The sequence below is a fragment of the Hypanus sabinus genome, chromosome 3, assembly GCF_030144855.1.
Source record: "Hypanus sabinus isolate sHypSab1 chromosome 3, sHypSab1.hap1, whole genome shotgun sequence".
NCBI classification, from domain to species: Eukaryota; Metazoa; Chordata; class Chondrichthyes; order Myliobatiformes; family Dasyatidae; genus Hypanus; species Hypanus sabinus.
This window is the reverse complement of record NC_082708.1, coordinates 162,094,153-162,110,997: the sequence shown is the minus strand read 5'-3', so window position 1 is coordinate 162,110,997 and position 16,845 is coordinate 162,094,153. Positions and strand designations below refer to the sequence as shown.

Here is a 16,845-nt window from a genome sequence, read left to right as displayed (position 1 = left end):
TTCACGTCGCTTGCTTCGATCCCCGACGTCGAACTTCCCACGAAGAATTTACGAAACAGAACGGCTTAAAGGCACTGACCTTTCCTTCCTCACTATCCTCAATCCTTTCTGGTAAACCCAGGGATTAACACGAAGATAGTCAACGAAATCCTTCCAAATAAGGATCAAACAAAGGTCGCCCCCGTTTCACCGTAGAAAGCGATTCCCCTCGATCTTTAACTTCCAACTTTGAATCTTCACTCTCCTCTAATTCTCAAACTAACAGAATCATAAAGAACCTGCTGGCAATGACCTTTTAAACTTTAGGCATTAAATAAAAACTTCATCCTTCAACTAAACTGCGTCATCACTTCAAACACGCAGTGGCATGAAGTCAACCTGCAAATCCAGCCACGAACTGCCCCTCCTCACAGGGTGGGGTCTACCTTTTATAACCTGTAAAAAAAAAACCCGTCACATTATCTCTACTGGCGGGAAAATGACGTCATTCCACCATCACCTCAAGTCCAGTACAGCTTCAACCCCAGTCATTACTTGTTTTGACAAGAATGTTTTTGTTCTTGAATTAATGCTTATCTAACCTTGAGCAAGAGTCATTGAACTCTAGAAATTGTCTTTGTTCAGAGTGCTTTGAGCCAAAATTGAAGATTGCAGCTCCTTATCAGCGAATAGCCTTTCACCCTTGTCCATTCTGTAATCATGGCCAGATATGCTTGAAGATCTGATTCTGAAACTTGTTACTGGAGCTGACCACAGGGGCTAATGAAAGTGAGTTTTAACCAGTACTCTGCCTTTTTCCTCCATGTCTTTTTTAGATCTGGCAGGATTTCATGTTTGCTTGTGCACTTTATCCAACCAACAAAAAGTTTGTTGATTCAGTCAGGGGAGAAATTGTTCACCAGGTAAGGGGAAGAAATTATTTACTGCTTCAATTTAAATATTCTTTTAGAATGTGATGTTATTTGTATTATTTACTGCTAACTATAATGTCTGAAGAGGAGGCAAGCCATTGCTTCTCTAATTTTGATAATACAACAAGCCCCTTATCATTTGCCTGGATGTAGTGATTACATTATTGCTGTTGCAGAGCTATTGATACCCAGTATCAGCAGGACACTGGAACAACAAACAGTTAGATGGAGGAACACAGTGGGTTGAGCAGTATTTGTGGAAGGAAAGGAAATGTTGACACTTCAGGTCCAGTCCTAATGCAAGATTTTGACATGAAACATGATTCCTTTCCTCCCACAGATGCTGCTCGACCTGCTGATTTCCTCCAGCAGATAGTTTGTTGCTCCAGACTCCACCATCTGCAGCACCTTGTGGCTTCATCAGCAGAACAGTACTGGCCCATTGAAGTTGTACCAATTCTTTACAGAGCAGTTTCCATTCCAAATCAGGTTAAGCTCTATTCCACAGTTGTATGAAGAAGCTTGGGTTTGTGCTTCAGGTAGTAGCAAGAGGTACAAAAGTATTCCATAGACCATAAGATATAGGAGCAGAATTAGGCTCCGCTATTTCATCATGGCTGATCCATTTTTCTTCTCAGGCCCAATCTCCAGCCTTCTCCCCGTATCCTTCATGCCCTGACCAATCAAGAATCTATCAACCTCTGCCTTAAATATACATAAGGACTTGGCCTCCACAGCTGCCTGTGGCAAAGAATTCCACAGATTCACCACTCTCTGGCTAAAGAAATTTCTCCTCATCTCCATTCTAAAATGATGATTCTCTATTCTGAGGCTATGTCCTCTGGTCTCGGACACTCCCACCAGAGGAAACATCCTCTCCACATCTACTCTATCAAGGTCTTACGCCATTCAATAGAATTCAGTCAGGTAACACGTCTTCCTTCTGAATCGCAGAGCTATCAAGTGCTCTTCATATAACAACCCATTCAATGCTGGTATCATTTTTGTGAGCATCCTTCGAATCCTCTTCAGTTTCAGCTCATCTGTTTCTAAGATCAGGTACCCAGAATTGCTCACCATACTCCAAGTGAGGCCTCACCAGTGCTTTATAAAGCCTCAACATTACATCCTTGCTTTTATATTCTAGTCATCTGAAATAAATGCTAATATTGCATTTGCCTTCTTCACCACAGACTCGACCTGCAAATTAACTTTTAGGGAATCATGCACAAGAACTCCCAAATCTCTTTGTGGCTCAGAATTTTGTATTTTCTCTCCATTTAGAAAATAGTCAGCCCTTTCATTTCTTCTACCAAAGTGCATGACCATACACTTCCTGACACTGTATTCCATCCACCACTTCTTTGCCCATTCTCCTAATTTGTCTGAGTCCTTCTGTAGCCTCTCTGCTTCCTCAAAACTAGCTGCCCCTCCACCTATCTTCAGATACTGTCTTGGATTGGTTGTTGAACAAAAGTCCTACCTCTTCTGGTGGTTGTGAAATATCAGAAGTCATTATTTGTAGAAGAAGAGGAAATTCTGTCCAGCTTCCCTGCTTAGGAGTCCCCCAGAGACCCGTTCTTTTGGTCTTGAGCCTCTATTTTTTGCCCATTGGTAAGACCACCATCTTTTGCACATGAGCAAGCACACGAATGCACAATGATACTAATACACATGTGCACACAGTTGCGTAGACATGGACTCACATGCATGCACACACACGGATGATCTCTGGAGGGGCAGTGATGGACTCTGGGTGAGCTACAGCAGCTTTCAAAGACAAGGTCCACTGCTTCCATTTCACTGCCTCCTTCACTCTTTTTCACCAGTTATTTGTTGCTCTTTTAATCATCTTCCTTTTCCTGCACCACCTTGCCTTCACCTCATTCTTTACCCCTTTAACCCTCCTTCCCACTGTTGTAAATTTAAAACAGTCATTATTGTACTTAATCTCTATAATCCCATATAACCTTATAACAATTACAGCATGGAAACAGGCCACTTTGGCCCTTCTAGTCCGTGCCGACGTTTACACTCACCTAGTCCCACTGACCTGCACTCAACCCATAACCCTCTATTCCTTTCCTGTCCATATACCTATCCAATTTTACTTTAAATGACAATATCGAATCTGCCTCTACCACTTCTACTGGAAGCTCATTCCACACTGCTGCCACTGAGAAAAGAAATTCCCCCTCGTGCTACCCTTACACTTTTGCCCCCTAACTCTCAAATCATGTCCTCTTGTTTGAATCTCCCCTACTGTCAATGGAAAAAGCCTATCCACGTCAACTCGATCTATGCCCCTCATTATTTTAAATACCTCTATCAAGTCTTCCCTCAACCTTCTACTCTCCAAAGAATAAAGACCTAACTTGTTCAGCCTTTCTCTGTAACTTAGGTGCTGAAACCCGGGTAACATCCTAGTAAATCTCCTCTGTACTCTCTCTATTTTGTTGACATCTTTCCTATAATTTGGTGACCAGAACTGTACGCAATACTCCAAATTCAGCCTTACCAATGCCTTGTACAATTATGACATTACATCCAACTCCTATACTCAATGCTCTGATTTATAAAGGCCAGCATACCAAAAGCTTTCTTCACCACCCTATCCACATGAAATTCTACTTTCAGGGAACTATGCACCATTACTCCTAGATCACTCTGTTCTACTGCATTCTTCAATGCCCTACCATTTACCATGTATGCCCTATTTTGATTATTCCTACCAAAATGTAGCACCTCACATTTATCAGCATTAAACTCCATCTGCCATTGTTCAGCCCACTCTTCTAACTGGCCTAAATCTCTCTGCAAGCTTTGAAAACCTACTTCATTATCCACAACGCCACCTACCTTAGTATCATCTGCATACTTACTAATCCAATTTACCACCCCATCATCCAGATCATTAATGTATATGACAAACAACGGTGGACCCAGTACAGATCCCTGAGGCACACCACTTGTCATCAGCCTCCAACCTGACAAACAGTTATCCACCACTACTCTCTGGCATCTCCCATCCAGCCACTGTTGAATCCATTTTACTACTTCTCCCCACCTCACATTCCTTGTTCCTCTGACTCTACGCTCTTATCCTTATTCCCAGTAATCCTGGCTACAGTCTGGGAATACTTCCCTTTGCCTTCCTGCCTCCTCTCCAAGCAGGGTTTGGGCTCATTCCCGACGCTGACTGAATTGAGATAGTAGCCAGTAATTCTCTGTTGCCTCAATGAAGTGCTGCGGTACTCTCCAAATGGAAGTTGTTTACTGAGCTTTATACGTGTGCTAGGGGAGTTCTAAAGGACCCAGTGTACTCTGTCAGCTGATGAATAAAAATGAACCTGGCTCTGCTTCCCTGAGCAGATCCTATCCTTGAGGGTCACAGTTCTGTAAGTCACGGAGTGAGAGACTTGAAGTTCACTCCAATGATTATCCAGATTGACAAGGAGCTTCAACAGGAACAGGAATAATGGAAGTAGCACATTATAAAAGTGGCAGACAAATCCTAACCTGAAACAGCATACGGTATTGCAATATGGAATGATAATCATGTTGACTACTGTCCACTTAAAGCTTGTGTTACTTTTTTGCACCCACATTGTAGGACCAATGCTCGCATATTTTAGGGCTTTACTTCAACATGAAGCTCCCTTTCTTTTCCCACTCTGCCTCCATCTGCCTTCCAGCCAAACATCTAAATGTACCAAGGGAAAGTCACCTGTTGGTTCAATATTGGTTTTTTTCCACTTTCACATATTCCTATCCACTACAGTTGCAGTCTTTAACTCTTTTTTCAGTTTCTAATTTGGTCTTTGACTAAATTAAAATTTAAAACAAAAAGAAAATGTTGCAGCAGGTTCGGCAGCATTTGTAAAGAGAGAATAATCGAAGTGTTGTTTCAAGTTGATGATCTATCATTAACTTAATAGACCTCAGTGTTAAAACTCTATTATTCTTTTGTCACAGATACTGCTATTCTATTTTGTTTCAGATTTCCTACATTTCCACTTTTCTCTTTTGCATTTAAGATTGTTTGTTTTTGTCTTTAGATCTGGAGATTAAAATCCCATCCATCCATCATAATCTGGAGTGGAAACAATGAGAATGAGGCTGCACTTGCAGTTAACTGGTTCCATGTTTCACCATCAAACATGACACTGTACTTGGATGACTATGTACAACTCTATGTCAATACGATTAGAGAAATAGTACTTCAGGTAAGAAATATATTTAGACAGCTACTCGTTTACTTACTGGACACTGCCTGGCATCTAAGAAATGTTATCAAAAATTTAAATCTGTAAAAACATGTTTTAGGCTGCATAACCTGTTATGAATTTCTGAAAACATGAGGGACTAGTTTATCAGCATTTGTGTGTTTTCTATTTAAGGGGCACTTTACTTTCTGGTTTATAGAATCTGAAGGCATGCGTATGAAGATAGATATATTGAATTGTAAATGAAAGCAGGGGGCACAGTCAGTGTTTGGAAGAACAGGTACAAGAAGTTCTCCTCCAAACATCTTCCACCAATTGAGAACATACTGTAATCTATCCTCTAGTGTCTTTTTTCCCCAAACTTTGCAGTTTCCTATTTGATTCCTGGGCAACGTAGACTGTTGTAATGTAGAATATTGTAACTCCTTGGTGTCCTGTAGTCCCCTGGTTCCTCAGTGCTCTATTCAGTCACAAGGTGATCTACACCTGCTTCCCATTTCATTCACTGTTTTATCTGTATTCAACTATTAAATATAAGTTTTGAAATTTGATATTGTTCAAGTCTTTAAACATGCAAAAGTTGACAATGATTGTCGTAGGAGTAGGCTGTTAGAAAGAAGTTTACTTTCCTGATTATGTATTTTAAATCTCCAAAATGACTTCCTGAATCAGTGTATGAAGCCAGGATAGAGAGATTGAAAGCAGATACAAAGCAGCCTTGAAGCTCAACATCGACACAACCCTCCTCCTGAGTCCCCATTCTCCTCTCATTTGCTCAACTTCTCTTCCACTTGTCCTATTCTTCACTTTCCTTTCTTATCAGATTCCATAGTGAGACTAGCTTGGATGGCATGGACCAGCTGGGCCAAAGGGTATGCATGCATAATGTAGAATTATAAACTTACAAATTCACAAGTGAGCTTAGTAAATTCAGAAAAGTAGTTTTTACAGATAAGTTTTAAACAGTTTGGGCTCAGTTCCTCTTTGATTTTCCAATGTATGTAATTTTATTCAGCATTAAAAAGATTTTACCAGAATATGTTTCACAGCTCTTGTAGAACATAGAACAGTACAGCATATTACAGGCCCTTCTGCCCACAATGTTGTGCCGACCCTCAAACCCTGCTTCCCATATAACACCCCACCTTAAATTCCTCCATATACCTGTCTAGTAGTCTCTTAAACTTCGCTAGTGTATCTGCCTCCACTACTGACTCAGGCAGTGCATTCCACGCACCAACCACTCTCTGAGTGAAAAACCTTCCTCTGATATCCCCCTTGAACTTCCCTCCCCTTACCTTAAAGCCATGTCCTCTTGTACTGAGCAGTGGTGCCCCGGGGAAGAGGCACTGGCTGACCACTCTGTCTATTCCTCTTAATATCTTGTACACCTCTATCATGTCTCCTCTCATCCTCCTCCTCTCCAAAGAGTAAAGCCCTAGCTCCCTTAATCTCTGACCATAATCCATACTCTCTAAACCTGGCAGCATCCTGGTAAATCTCCTCTGTACCCTTTCCAATGCTTCCACATCCTTCCTATACTGAGGTGACCAGAACTGGACACAGTACTCCAAGTGTGGCCTAACTAGAGTTTTATAGAGCTGCATCATTACATTGAGACTCTTAAACTCTGTCCCTCGACTTACGAAAGCTAACACCCTGTAGGCTTTCTTAACTACCCTATCTACCTGTGAGGCAACTTTCAGGGATCTGTGGACATGTACCCCCAGATCCCTCTGTTCCTCCGCACTACCAAGTATCCTGCCATTTACTTTGTACTTGTGTAACAGTTTACAATTTATTACAACACCTACGTCAGGATGCTGTTCATCAAATGCTGCTCAGCATTTAATACCATCATTCCCACAATCCTAATTGAGGAGTTGCAGAACCTGGGCCTTTGTACGCTCTGTAACTGGATCCTCGACTTCCTAACCAGAAGACCACAGTTTGTGCGGATTGGTAATAACGTATCCTCCTCACTGACGATCAACACTGGCGCACCTCAGGGGTGTGTGCTTAGCCCACTGCTCTACTCTCTATATACACATGACTGTGTGTCTAGGTGTAACTCAACAACCATCTATAAATTTGCTGATGATACAACCATTGTTGGTAGAATCTCAGGTGGTGATGAGAGGGTGTACAGGAGTGAGATATGCCAACTAGTGGAGTGGTGCTGCAGCAACAACCTGGCACTCAACATCAGAAAGACAAAAGAGCTGATTGTGGACTTCAGGAAGGGTAAGATGAAGGAACACATACCAATCCTCATAGAGGGATCAGAAGTGGAGAGAGTGAGCAGCTTCAAATTCCTGGGTGTCAAGATCTCTGAGGATCTAACCGGGTCCCAACATATCAATGCAGTTATAAAGAAGGCAAGACAGTGGCTATACTTTATTAGGAGTTTGAAGAGATTTGGCATGTCAACAAATACACTCAAAAACTTCTATAGTTGTACCATGGAGAGCATTCTGACAGGCTGCATCATTCTCTGGTATGGAGGGGCTACTGCACAGGACCAAAAGAAGCTGCAGATGGTTGTAAATCTAGTCAGCTCCATCTTGGGCACTAGCCTACAAAGTACCCAGGACACCTTTAGGGAGCAGTGTCTCAGAAAGGCAGTGTCCATTATTAAGGATCTCCAGCACCCAGGACATGCTCTTTTCTTAGGTAGGAGATACAGAAGTCTGAAGGTACACACTCAGCAATTCAGGAACAGCTTCTTCCCCTCTGCCATCCGATTCCTAAATGGACATTGAACCCATGAACACTACCTCACTTTTTTTTTAATATACATTGTTTTTTGCACATTTTAAAAAATCTATTCAATATACATAATTGATTTACTTGTTTATTATGTTTTATTTTATTTATTATTATTTTCTCTCTCTCTGCTTGATTTTGTATTGCATTGAACTGCTGCTGCTAAGTTAACAAATTTCACGTCACATGCTGGTGATAATAACCCTGATTCTGAAATGTAATTCTGACGGACTTTATTTACATTATGAATTTTACAAGGATTGGTTGTGTGCATCTGCAGTTTATTTAGCTCCTTTTATAAGACTCCACATCATTACTTTGCTGGGCATTTAAATCATAGGTAAATTAATTCCTGAGGGAAAATAAAGTTAAAGAACAGCATAAGCTGAATGGTAGAAATAAACACCAGCAGAGACTCAGTGCTCAGAGTCTTAGAGTTCTACAGCCTGCCTTTTTGCCCGTCTAGACTCATCACATTGACCTGTGTGAAGACCATGTTGTCAATAACTTGCCTATTTAAGTGTCTGTCTTAATGCTTCATAATCATAGTAATTGCATCTGATTTTATTATAATCTCGGACAGCACTTTCTAGGTTCTAACTACTCTATCAACTACTTTCCCCTTAGTTTGTCTTTCAAAACTCCTTTCCCCCACTTTAGACTATAAGACATAGGAGCAGAATTAGGCCTTGTAGCCTATCAAGTCTACTCTGCTATTCAATCATGGCTAATCCTTTCCCCCCGTTCACAGCCCTATTCCCCGGCCTTCACCCCATAACCTTTCCAATCAAGGCCCTAACAAGCTCTGCCTTAAATACACCCATGACCTGGTATTTAACTGAAGTACACCCAACAAATCAACGACTTTAAATCTGGGTCCTCTTGTTTTTCCTACCACAGAAAAAAGATTCTGATTACGTACTTCTCTACCTTATATACTGTATGTTTCATTGCACTTCATTGCCAGGTCACCGTCTGCCCCAAACGCTTAGCTTCCTATTGTCCAGGGAAAGCAAACCTAATCTCTTCCCATAACTAAAACTTTCAAGTCCAGGCAACTTCCTGGTGAATGTCTTCTGCACTCCGTCCAGCAACTTAATCATATGCTTCCTTTTGCATGCAGTCTAGAAAATGCAGCTTAACCATGTTTTTGTAAAGTTGTAACGACACTTATCTTCTACGCTGCAACCTATGAAGGCAGTCATGTGCCCTCTTGACCACTCGTGTCTACCTGTGTGACCACTTCTAGGGAATTATGGAATTAGACTACCATTCGTAAATATTCCTTAGCACCTTGCCGTTCCTTAGTATCCTACTCTTATTTAGTTTCTCAAAATGTATCACCTCTCATTTGTTGTGATTAAATTCCATTTGCCAACTTTTCACCTGATCCATATGCTGCTGTGGCCTTAGACAACCTTTTTCGTATTCCACACCAATGTTCATGTCATTCCTAAACTTGGTGATCGCACATTCACATCTAGGTCATTAATATGGATCACAAACAGCAGGGGTTCCGTATTAAACCTGGTGGTACACTGTTAGTCACACAGCAGTCCCGTCAGAAATGACCCCTGCTTCCTAACACCAAGCCAATTTTGGACTGAACTAGCCAAGTCACCTTGGATCCCATGTGCTTGGCAGTAAAGTTCTATCAGTCCTAACAATAAGTAAAACAAGCTGCACAATTAGTTTGCAGAGACACAATGACAGGTGGAATTGTGGACTATGTAGAAGGTTATCAAAGGATACAGTGTGATTAGATAAGTTATGAATATGGGTAGAGAAATGGCAGATGAAGCTAAATCTGAGCAAGTGTGAGGTGTTGCACTTTGCTGTAAAATATCAGGGGAGAGTATACTGTTAATGACAGGACTTTTAACAGCATTGATGTACAGAGAGAGCTCGTAGTTGAAGTCCAGCTATATAAAACTTTTGTTAGGACACACCTGGAATATTGTGTGCAATTCTGATCACCCCATTACAGACAGGCTGTGGAGGCTTTGGGAAGTGGATGGAAGGGTTTTAGTACAATGTTTACACACACAAACAAGCTGGAGGAACTCAGCAGGTCAGGCAGCATCCGTTGAAACGAGCAGTTAGCGGATGCTGCCCAACCTGCTGAGTTCATCCAGCTTGTTTGTATGTGCTGATTTGACCACAACATCTGCAGTGTACTTTGTGTTTAGTATGATGGTGCCTGGTTTAGAAAGCATGGGCTGAAGGAGAGGTTGGACATACTGGGGTTGTTTTCTCTGGAGCGTCAAAGACTTGAGGGGAAAGAAGTATATAAAATAATACAAAGTATAGACAGAGTAAACATTCAGAATGTTTTTCTACTAAAGGGTATAGTCTACTACTAAAGGGTATAGTTTTAAGGTGAGAGGAGAGAAAGATCAAAGGAGATGGGCAGGACAGGATTTTACACAGAGATTGGTGGGTGCCTGGAACAGACTGCCATCCGTAGTGGTATAACTGGCTATGATATTGGTGTTTAAGTGACTCTTAGATGCATGAATATGCAGGATATGGATCATGTGCAGGCAGAAGAAATTTAGTTTAACTTGGTGCAGTCATTGTGAGCAAAAAGATTTGTTCCTGCACTTTACTGATATATGTTCAATTACTTTAATATACTTTGGTTACTTAGTAACAGTCTTTGGGAAGCAGTGAGTGATTCTATATATAAACTCATGTAATAAAGAATGTGAACATCTCTCACACTAGTTTGATAAGGTGGAAAACATCATATTAAATTGGAACGTGTACTGGGCTTGGGGCCAAGGCAACAAAATCAGGGTTCTTAATGAGGGAAATATCAGTAATTCAGTAACCTAATAGAATGCATAGAATACAGGCAAGCATATTTAAATTCTCTTGAGTGAGCTGCATGTCTCAGATAATATTCAGCTATATCAGCATGGAAGAAGGTTGCTTGATCTGAGCAATGTATACCTTGTGTTGTTTTCCAGTCATGAAAATTAGGTAATGTTCGAAAAATAGACGGTGTTTGCAACAGGCACAAACCTAAAACAAAACATGGTGTAATGTTTGGTGCTTTGTGTCATTGGTGAGTTGACTGCATGGATTTATAAATAGATTTATGGGAAGAAGTTAAACAGGAACTACATTCCAACGTACCTGTTACCTTTCTGTGTTCTCAAGTATTTGCAAATATCTTCCTTGTAGCCCTTGTATCTGTAAAACCTTCATTCCATAGCTGATTAAGCCAGTGGCAGTAAAGGCAGTTTAATCCACCATGCATAACTGGTTGCTCTCAGTCAGATTTCAAGTCATTATTGTTGCTTTTAAGCAATATGACTTACTATTTTTATTGTTAATTTAATCCCATGCTGGCTAATTATGAAGTGAGCATTGATCATTGTGTAAGGGTATAGCTTGGGTTCTGAATCTGTCTGAGGCCTCTGTCAGTCAAGAGTTGACCATGGATATTGCATCCTAGCTGTCTAGATATGCAAGCCTGGGCAGTACGACATGGAGAACAAGCTGTTGCCCATGTAGCAAGCTCCCCCTCTCCACGCATCTGAAGAACCCAAAGGAGTGGCAGAGGCTGATACAGATTGGTACCAGCAGCGTCGCAGGGGTTGCCAGTCAGCACTGAACTCGATGTCGGATTGCCTTAGGGACTCCAGCTCTGGATTCTTCCCTTGGGGTTTACTCCTAAAGGCTTCTCCAAGTGCATATAGCTGCAAGGTAGGGGTGGTTTGAGATCAGAGTTTTCCTTCTCCTAGATGAGCTGCCAACAACAGCTGATGAGCCCCATCTGCCTGAATCTACTGGTCTTAAGGCACCAGTAACCTGCCTTTGCACCTTTTCCTGTCAGTAGAAGCAGTTCCGCTGGGCTTAGTAGCTAAATCACACATGAAGGCCAGGAGCTAGACTTAGTTGTCAGAGGCTATTTGAGGCACATGCCATTGTGAGCATTTAATAGGTAGTGGAAGCTTGTTCCCATTACCATCCCCAACTATAACAACCTTGAGTTATTATTAAGCTTTAACGAGTTTTTATAAATGGCAGATTACAGTCGGCCCTTCTTATCTACATATTCCGTATGCGCAAATTCAACCAACTGCGAATCGAGAAAACCCGGAAGTGCTATTCCAACATTCGTTGCTCGAGCATTGTTCGCCTCGCATCTTGTTCGTTCGCTACTTTGTTCCTGTGAAAAAATGGCTCCTAAAAAGCAATTACATGGTCAAAGCAAATCCTCAAAGGCTAAGAGGGAGCATAAAGTTTAAGGCTAGTAAGGGATGGCTGGCTGGCTATGTAAAGCACTACAGCCTCAAGAATGTAAAGATCATGGGAGAATCGGCATCATTCGTTCACTGCTTGTGTTGTGAGTGAGAGGAAGGTGTACAGTTTTTTTCTTGGCAATATTCCCTAAACATTATAGTATAACAACTATTTACATAGCATTTACATTGTATTAGGTGTTATAAATAATCTAGAGATGATTTAAAGTATGCGGGAGGATGTGTGTAGGTTACATGCAAATACTACGCCATTTTATATACGGGCCTTGAGCATTCGTGTTTTTTGGGAGGTCCAGGAACCAATCCCTCGCGGATAAGGAGGGCCGACTGTATAAAGGTACACACTAGGCATAATCTTGTTTTATTGAAAAGTGGTGTAATCAATTCTCCTTTCAACCTCCATTACTGCTCTTGCAACCTTCCGTCTGTAATTTTTTGTGACCCCAAAGCTCAGGCCTGCTGTCCCCGTGGTGCCTGGCACCACATAGATATAGAAAGACTGCTGACTGGTTAATTGATGACCAGTCCCACTAGTCTTGGAAACGCTAATGTGAAGAAAATTCAGACAGTATGTAATTGGCCCTTGACAGGATCCAGTACATTGATGCCCATGGTAATGGTGGATCGGACTGCCTGCTAATGAAGTTGTGTCCAAAGGTGAAATTCCCTCCTCTCATTCCAGACAGTAGATGTCTGGCAATTGGCAGCTACTTCATTGAAGGGCTGATGAAGCTTCCTGCTCCCCTCCAGCACTCGTTGTATTAGCAAGCCTTGTAATGCAAGGCTGTGTGCTCACTACTTCTACAGTAGTTCCTATTTCAATGATATTTATTTCAACAACATAACGTCCATCAACCTGAGATAAAGAGTGGTGTGGTAAGTCTATACACAGAAGTCTTCTGTACTGCGGCTCATAACGTTTCTGAGCCATTTCACAGACTTCCAGAGAAACATGGTCCTCTGTTGAGGCTATGGATACAAACAGGGTTCTGCCAGTGTACGATTTACACAACATCTGCAAGAGATTTAAACACATGTAAAAACATGTAATAATGATCATCAGTAATAGATAATGATATAGAAACATATAAAATTATGACAAAGGTAAATAAGATAGAAGTAGGAAAGTTGTTTCCACTGGTAGGTGAGATTAGAATTGGGGGATATGGTCTCAGGATTTGAGGGTGTAGTTTTAGAATGGAGATGAGGAGGAACTGGTTTTCTCCAGAGAGTGGTGAATCTGTGGCATTCTCTGCCCATTGAAGCAGTGGAGGCTACCTCAGTAAACATATTTAAGACAAGGTTGGATAGATTTTTGTATAGCGAGGGAATTAAGGGTTCTGGGGAAAAGACAAGTTGGTGGAGATGAGCCCATGGCCAGATCAGCCATGATCTTATTGAATGGCAGAGCAGGCTCAATGGGCCAGATGATCGACTCCTGCTCCTGTTTCTTATGTTCTAATGTTAGGTACCTTTGGCAGCATGTGATGGTGAGACAGTATTTGCTGCTCTATTTCATTCAGATATTTTAATGTGATTTTTCCAGTTGAGTTGGAATGGGCTCAACAGGATAAACAAACCCCTGGGAGCAGGAGGAAGCCATTCAACACTTTAAGCCACAAGGCTGTGTGCTTAGCCACTGCTCTACACTCATGACTGTGTGGCCAGACATAGCTCAAATACCATCTATAAATTTGCTGATGATACAAGCATTGTTAGCAGAATTTCAGATGATGACAAAAGGGCGTTTAGGAACAAGATATAAAAGTTAGATGAGTGGTGCCGCAGCAACAGTCTTGCACTCAACATCAACGAGACTAAAGAGCTGATTGTGGACTTCAGAAAGGGTAAAACGAGGGATCACAAACCAATCCTCAAAGAGGGATCAGAAGTGGAGAGAGTCAGCAATTTCAAGCTCTGGATGTTAATATCTCTGATGAACCTAACTTGGACCCAACATATTGATGCAGCTATAAAGTAGTTATATCTCATTAGGAGTTTGAGGAGACTTGGTTTGTCAACTAAAACACTTGAAAACTTCTTCAAATGTATTGTGGAGAGTACTCTGACTGGCTGCATCACTGTCCGGTATGGTGGGGGGGCGGGGGGAGGTGGTGGTGGTGTTGCATAGCTACTGCAGAAGATCAAAGTAAGTTGCAGAAACTTGTAACATTGGTCAGTTCTATCATGGGTACCAGCCTCCATAGTATCCAAGACATCGTCAAGGAGCGATAACTTAGGAAGGCAGCATCCGTCATTAAGGATCCTCACCACTCAGGACATGCTCTTTTCACACTGTTGCCATCGCAAGGGAGCTATAGAAGCCTGAAAACACACATTCAGTGATTCAGGAACAGATTCTTCCCCTCCACCACTCGATTTCTAAATGGACATTGAATCTATGAATGCTATCTCACTACTTTTCTATTTCTATATTTTGCACTACTTTAAAAGACATATGTATACTTAATGTAACTCAGTTTCTTGTCTATATTTATGTCATTGTACTACTGCCATAATGTAAACAAATTTCATGACATATGCCAGTGATATTAAACCTGATTTTGATTCAGATCACTGAAATGGTATTCTCAGTTTATTTTCTTCCAAGCCCTTATCAGCCTTGCCTAACAAAATTCCAGAGTCTTTTTGTGATGTTTTCACTTGCCTGGTGGTAAAGGTCCTCACACTCTGTGTGACAAAGAGCTTCCTAATCACTTCAATGTCCTGGCTCTAATTTAAAGGTTCAGCTTCTTCCTAGGCTCCCTGTATCTAGGCAAATAGTTTGTTTTCTCACTATGTCGGTTCCTTTGATCATCCTAAATATCTTCTGTAAATCATCTCACAACATTCTAACAGTCACTATATTCACTACACAATATGTTTGCTCTTTTAGGAAATTTTTAAACGTTTTTCTCTGGCATCCAAATTTTATTTATGGTGGGATATTTTCAGCCCCAGAGCTTTGTTGAAAGAGAAGAAACAGCAAGGTTGACTGGGTGACCAAATCAGTCTCAGTGCTAGTTTGTGTGGGCTTCATTCAGATTCATACACATGATTCATCTGGCTGTTTTGAGAAGGTTGAGCTAATACCTCACATTAGCTAATACTAACGTGGTTGTCCTTGAAATGTGGTGCATCATGAGGTAGTACCCAGCATGTCAGGCAGCATCTGTGGGGGGTCAAGGGATGCTAGACGTTTCAGGTATAGATCATACATCAGGACCGAGAGTGCAGAGTGGAGAGAGCCACCATAAAGAGTTCAGAGGGAAAGGTGAGGCAGGGGCTAGCATGTTAGAGGTAGAATCAGGCGAGGAAGGAGATGATGGGCAGCTGGAATCAGGGAGAGGAGAGTGGAGGTGGAGCCAGGCTGGAATTACAGCATCTTCAGTCTCTCGTAGCTCAATTTCACATCAGGGCTTGTTTCTTGAAGAATCAAGGAATGATTTACCATTTGAAGTTGTAGTAAGCCAATATAGTATTTTTAGAAAAGAAAAATATACTTGATGTGAAAATAAAACAGAAAATACAGGAAAACACAACAAATCAGGAAGCATTTGTCTGAGAATTTCAGACAAATGGCCACTTATTAGAACCACCAACTTTGATTTTCTCTGCACTGATGTCCCCAATCTCTGAATATCACCAATTTTCCTTTTGGTACTTTTATGATTGATAAACACTTACTTAGAGTAATTGTTTGACTAACACTTGAAATCTGTTCTCAGGAGGATAGAAATCGCCCATATATTACCTCAAGTCCCACCAATGGGGAGGAATCGGTTCAGGAGCACTGGGTTGCCAAGAACCCATATGATGACCACTATGGTGATGTTCATTATTATAATTACAACAAAGACTGCTTGGACTGGACATATTTTCCAAAGCCAAGATTTGCATCTGAATATGGCTTCCAGTCTTGGCCTTCCTTCTCAACACTGGAAAGGGTTTGTGATATCACCTTTGTTGTTGCATGAATGAAGTCACCGGAGAGCTTACTGTTTGCTATTGTTGTTAAAAGTACTTGCTGTTTAAAACAATTTTTAAGCCCCCAGGGTGTGTTGAAATCACTTCACTTATAAAACCTTTTCTTCAGAAATCTAAAATACCCTTTGAAGGCCAATGCCAGCAATTTAGTGGTATATCTATAGCTGCCTTTCTTCTGTTTCATACAAAAGTAGTTATTAATTTTAAACAAACATCAGTTTTTCTGTGCAGAAGCAATGAATCCTGTTGCTATGTAATGAGAATCTTGTGAAACAGCTGGGTGATTCACTCTTTTAGTATCACACATGAAGCAATTTATGATCAGAGTGATAGGGTCATAGAACAGACTCATAGAAACATAGAAAATAGGTGCAGGGTAGGCCATTCGGCCCTTTGAGCCTGCACCGCCATTCAGTATGATCATGGCTGATCATCCAACTCAGAACCCTGTACCTGCTTTCTCTCCATACCCCCTGATCCCATTAGCCACAAGGGCCATATCTAACTTCCTCTTAAATATAGCCAAAGAACCGGCCTCAATTGTTTCCTGTGGCAGAGAATTCCACAGATTCACCACTCTCTGTGTGAAGAAGTTTTCCCTCAACTCAGTCCCAAAAGGTTTCCCCTTTATCCTTAAACTGTGACCCCTCGTTCTGGACTTCCTCAACATCGGAAACAATC

General features: G+C 41.3%; 1 protein-coding gene across 3 annotated transcripts in view; it reads left to right on the top strand.

Moving 5' to 3' along the window:
- Nucleotides 1-16,845, top strand: part of manba (mannosidase, beta A, lysosomal) — a 75,155-nt gene that overhangs the window by 43,411 nt on the left and 14,899 nt on the right. For all 3 annotated transcript variants that reach the window (XM_059965522.1, XM_059965521.1, XM_059965520.1), the window contains 3 exons: nt 816-902; nt 4,970-5,137; nt 15,906-16,124. In XM_059965522.1, the coding sequence (XP_059821505.1) occupies nt 816-902; nt 4,970-5,137; nt 15,906-16,124 (474 nt within the window). The remainder of the gene's footprint in view (nt 1-815; nt 903-4,969; nt 5,138-15,905; nt 16,125-16,845) is intronic.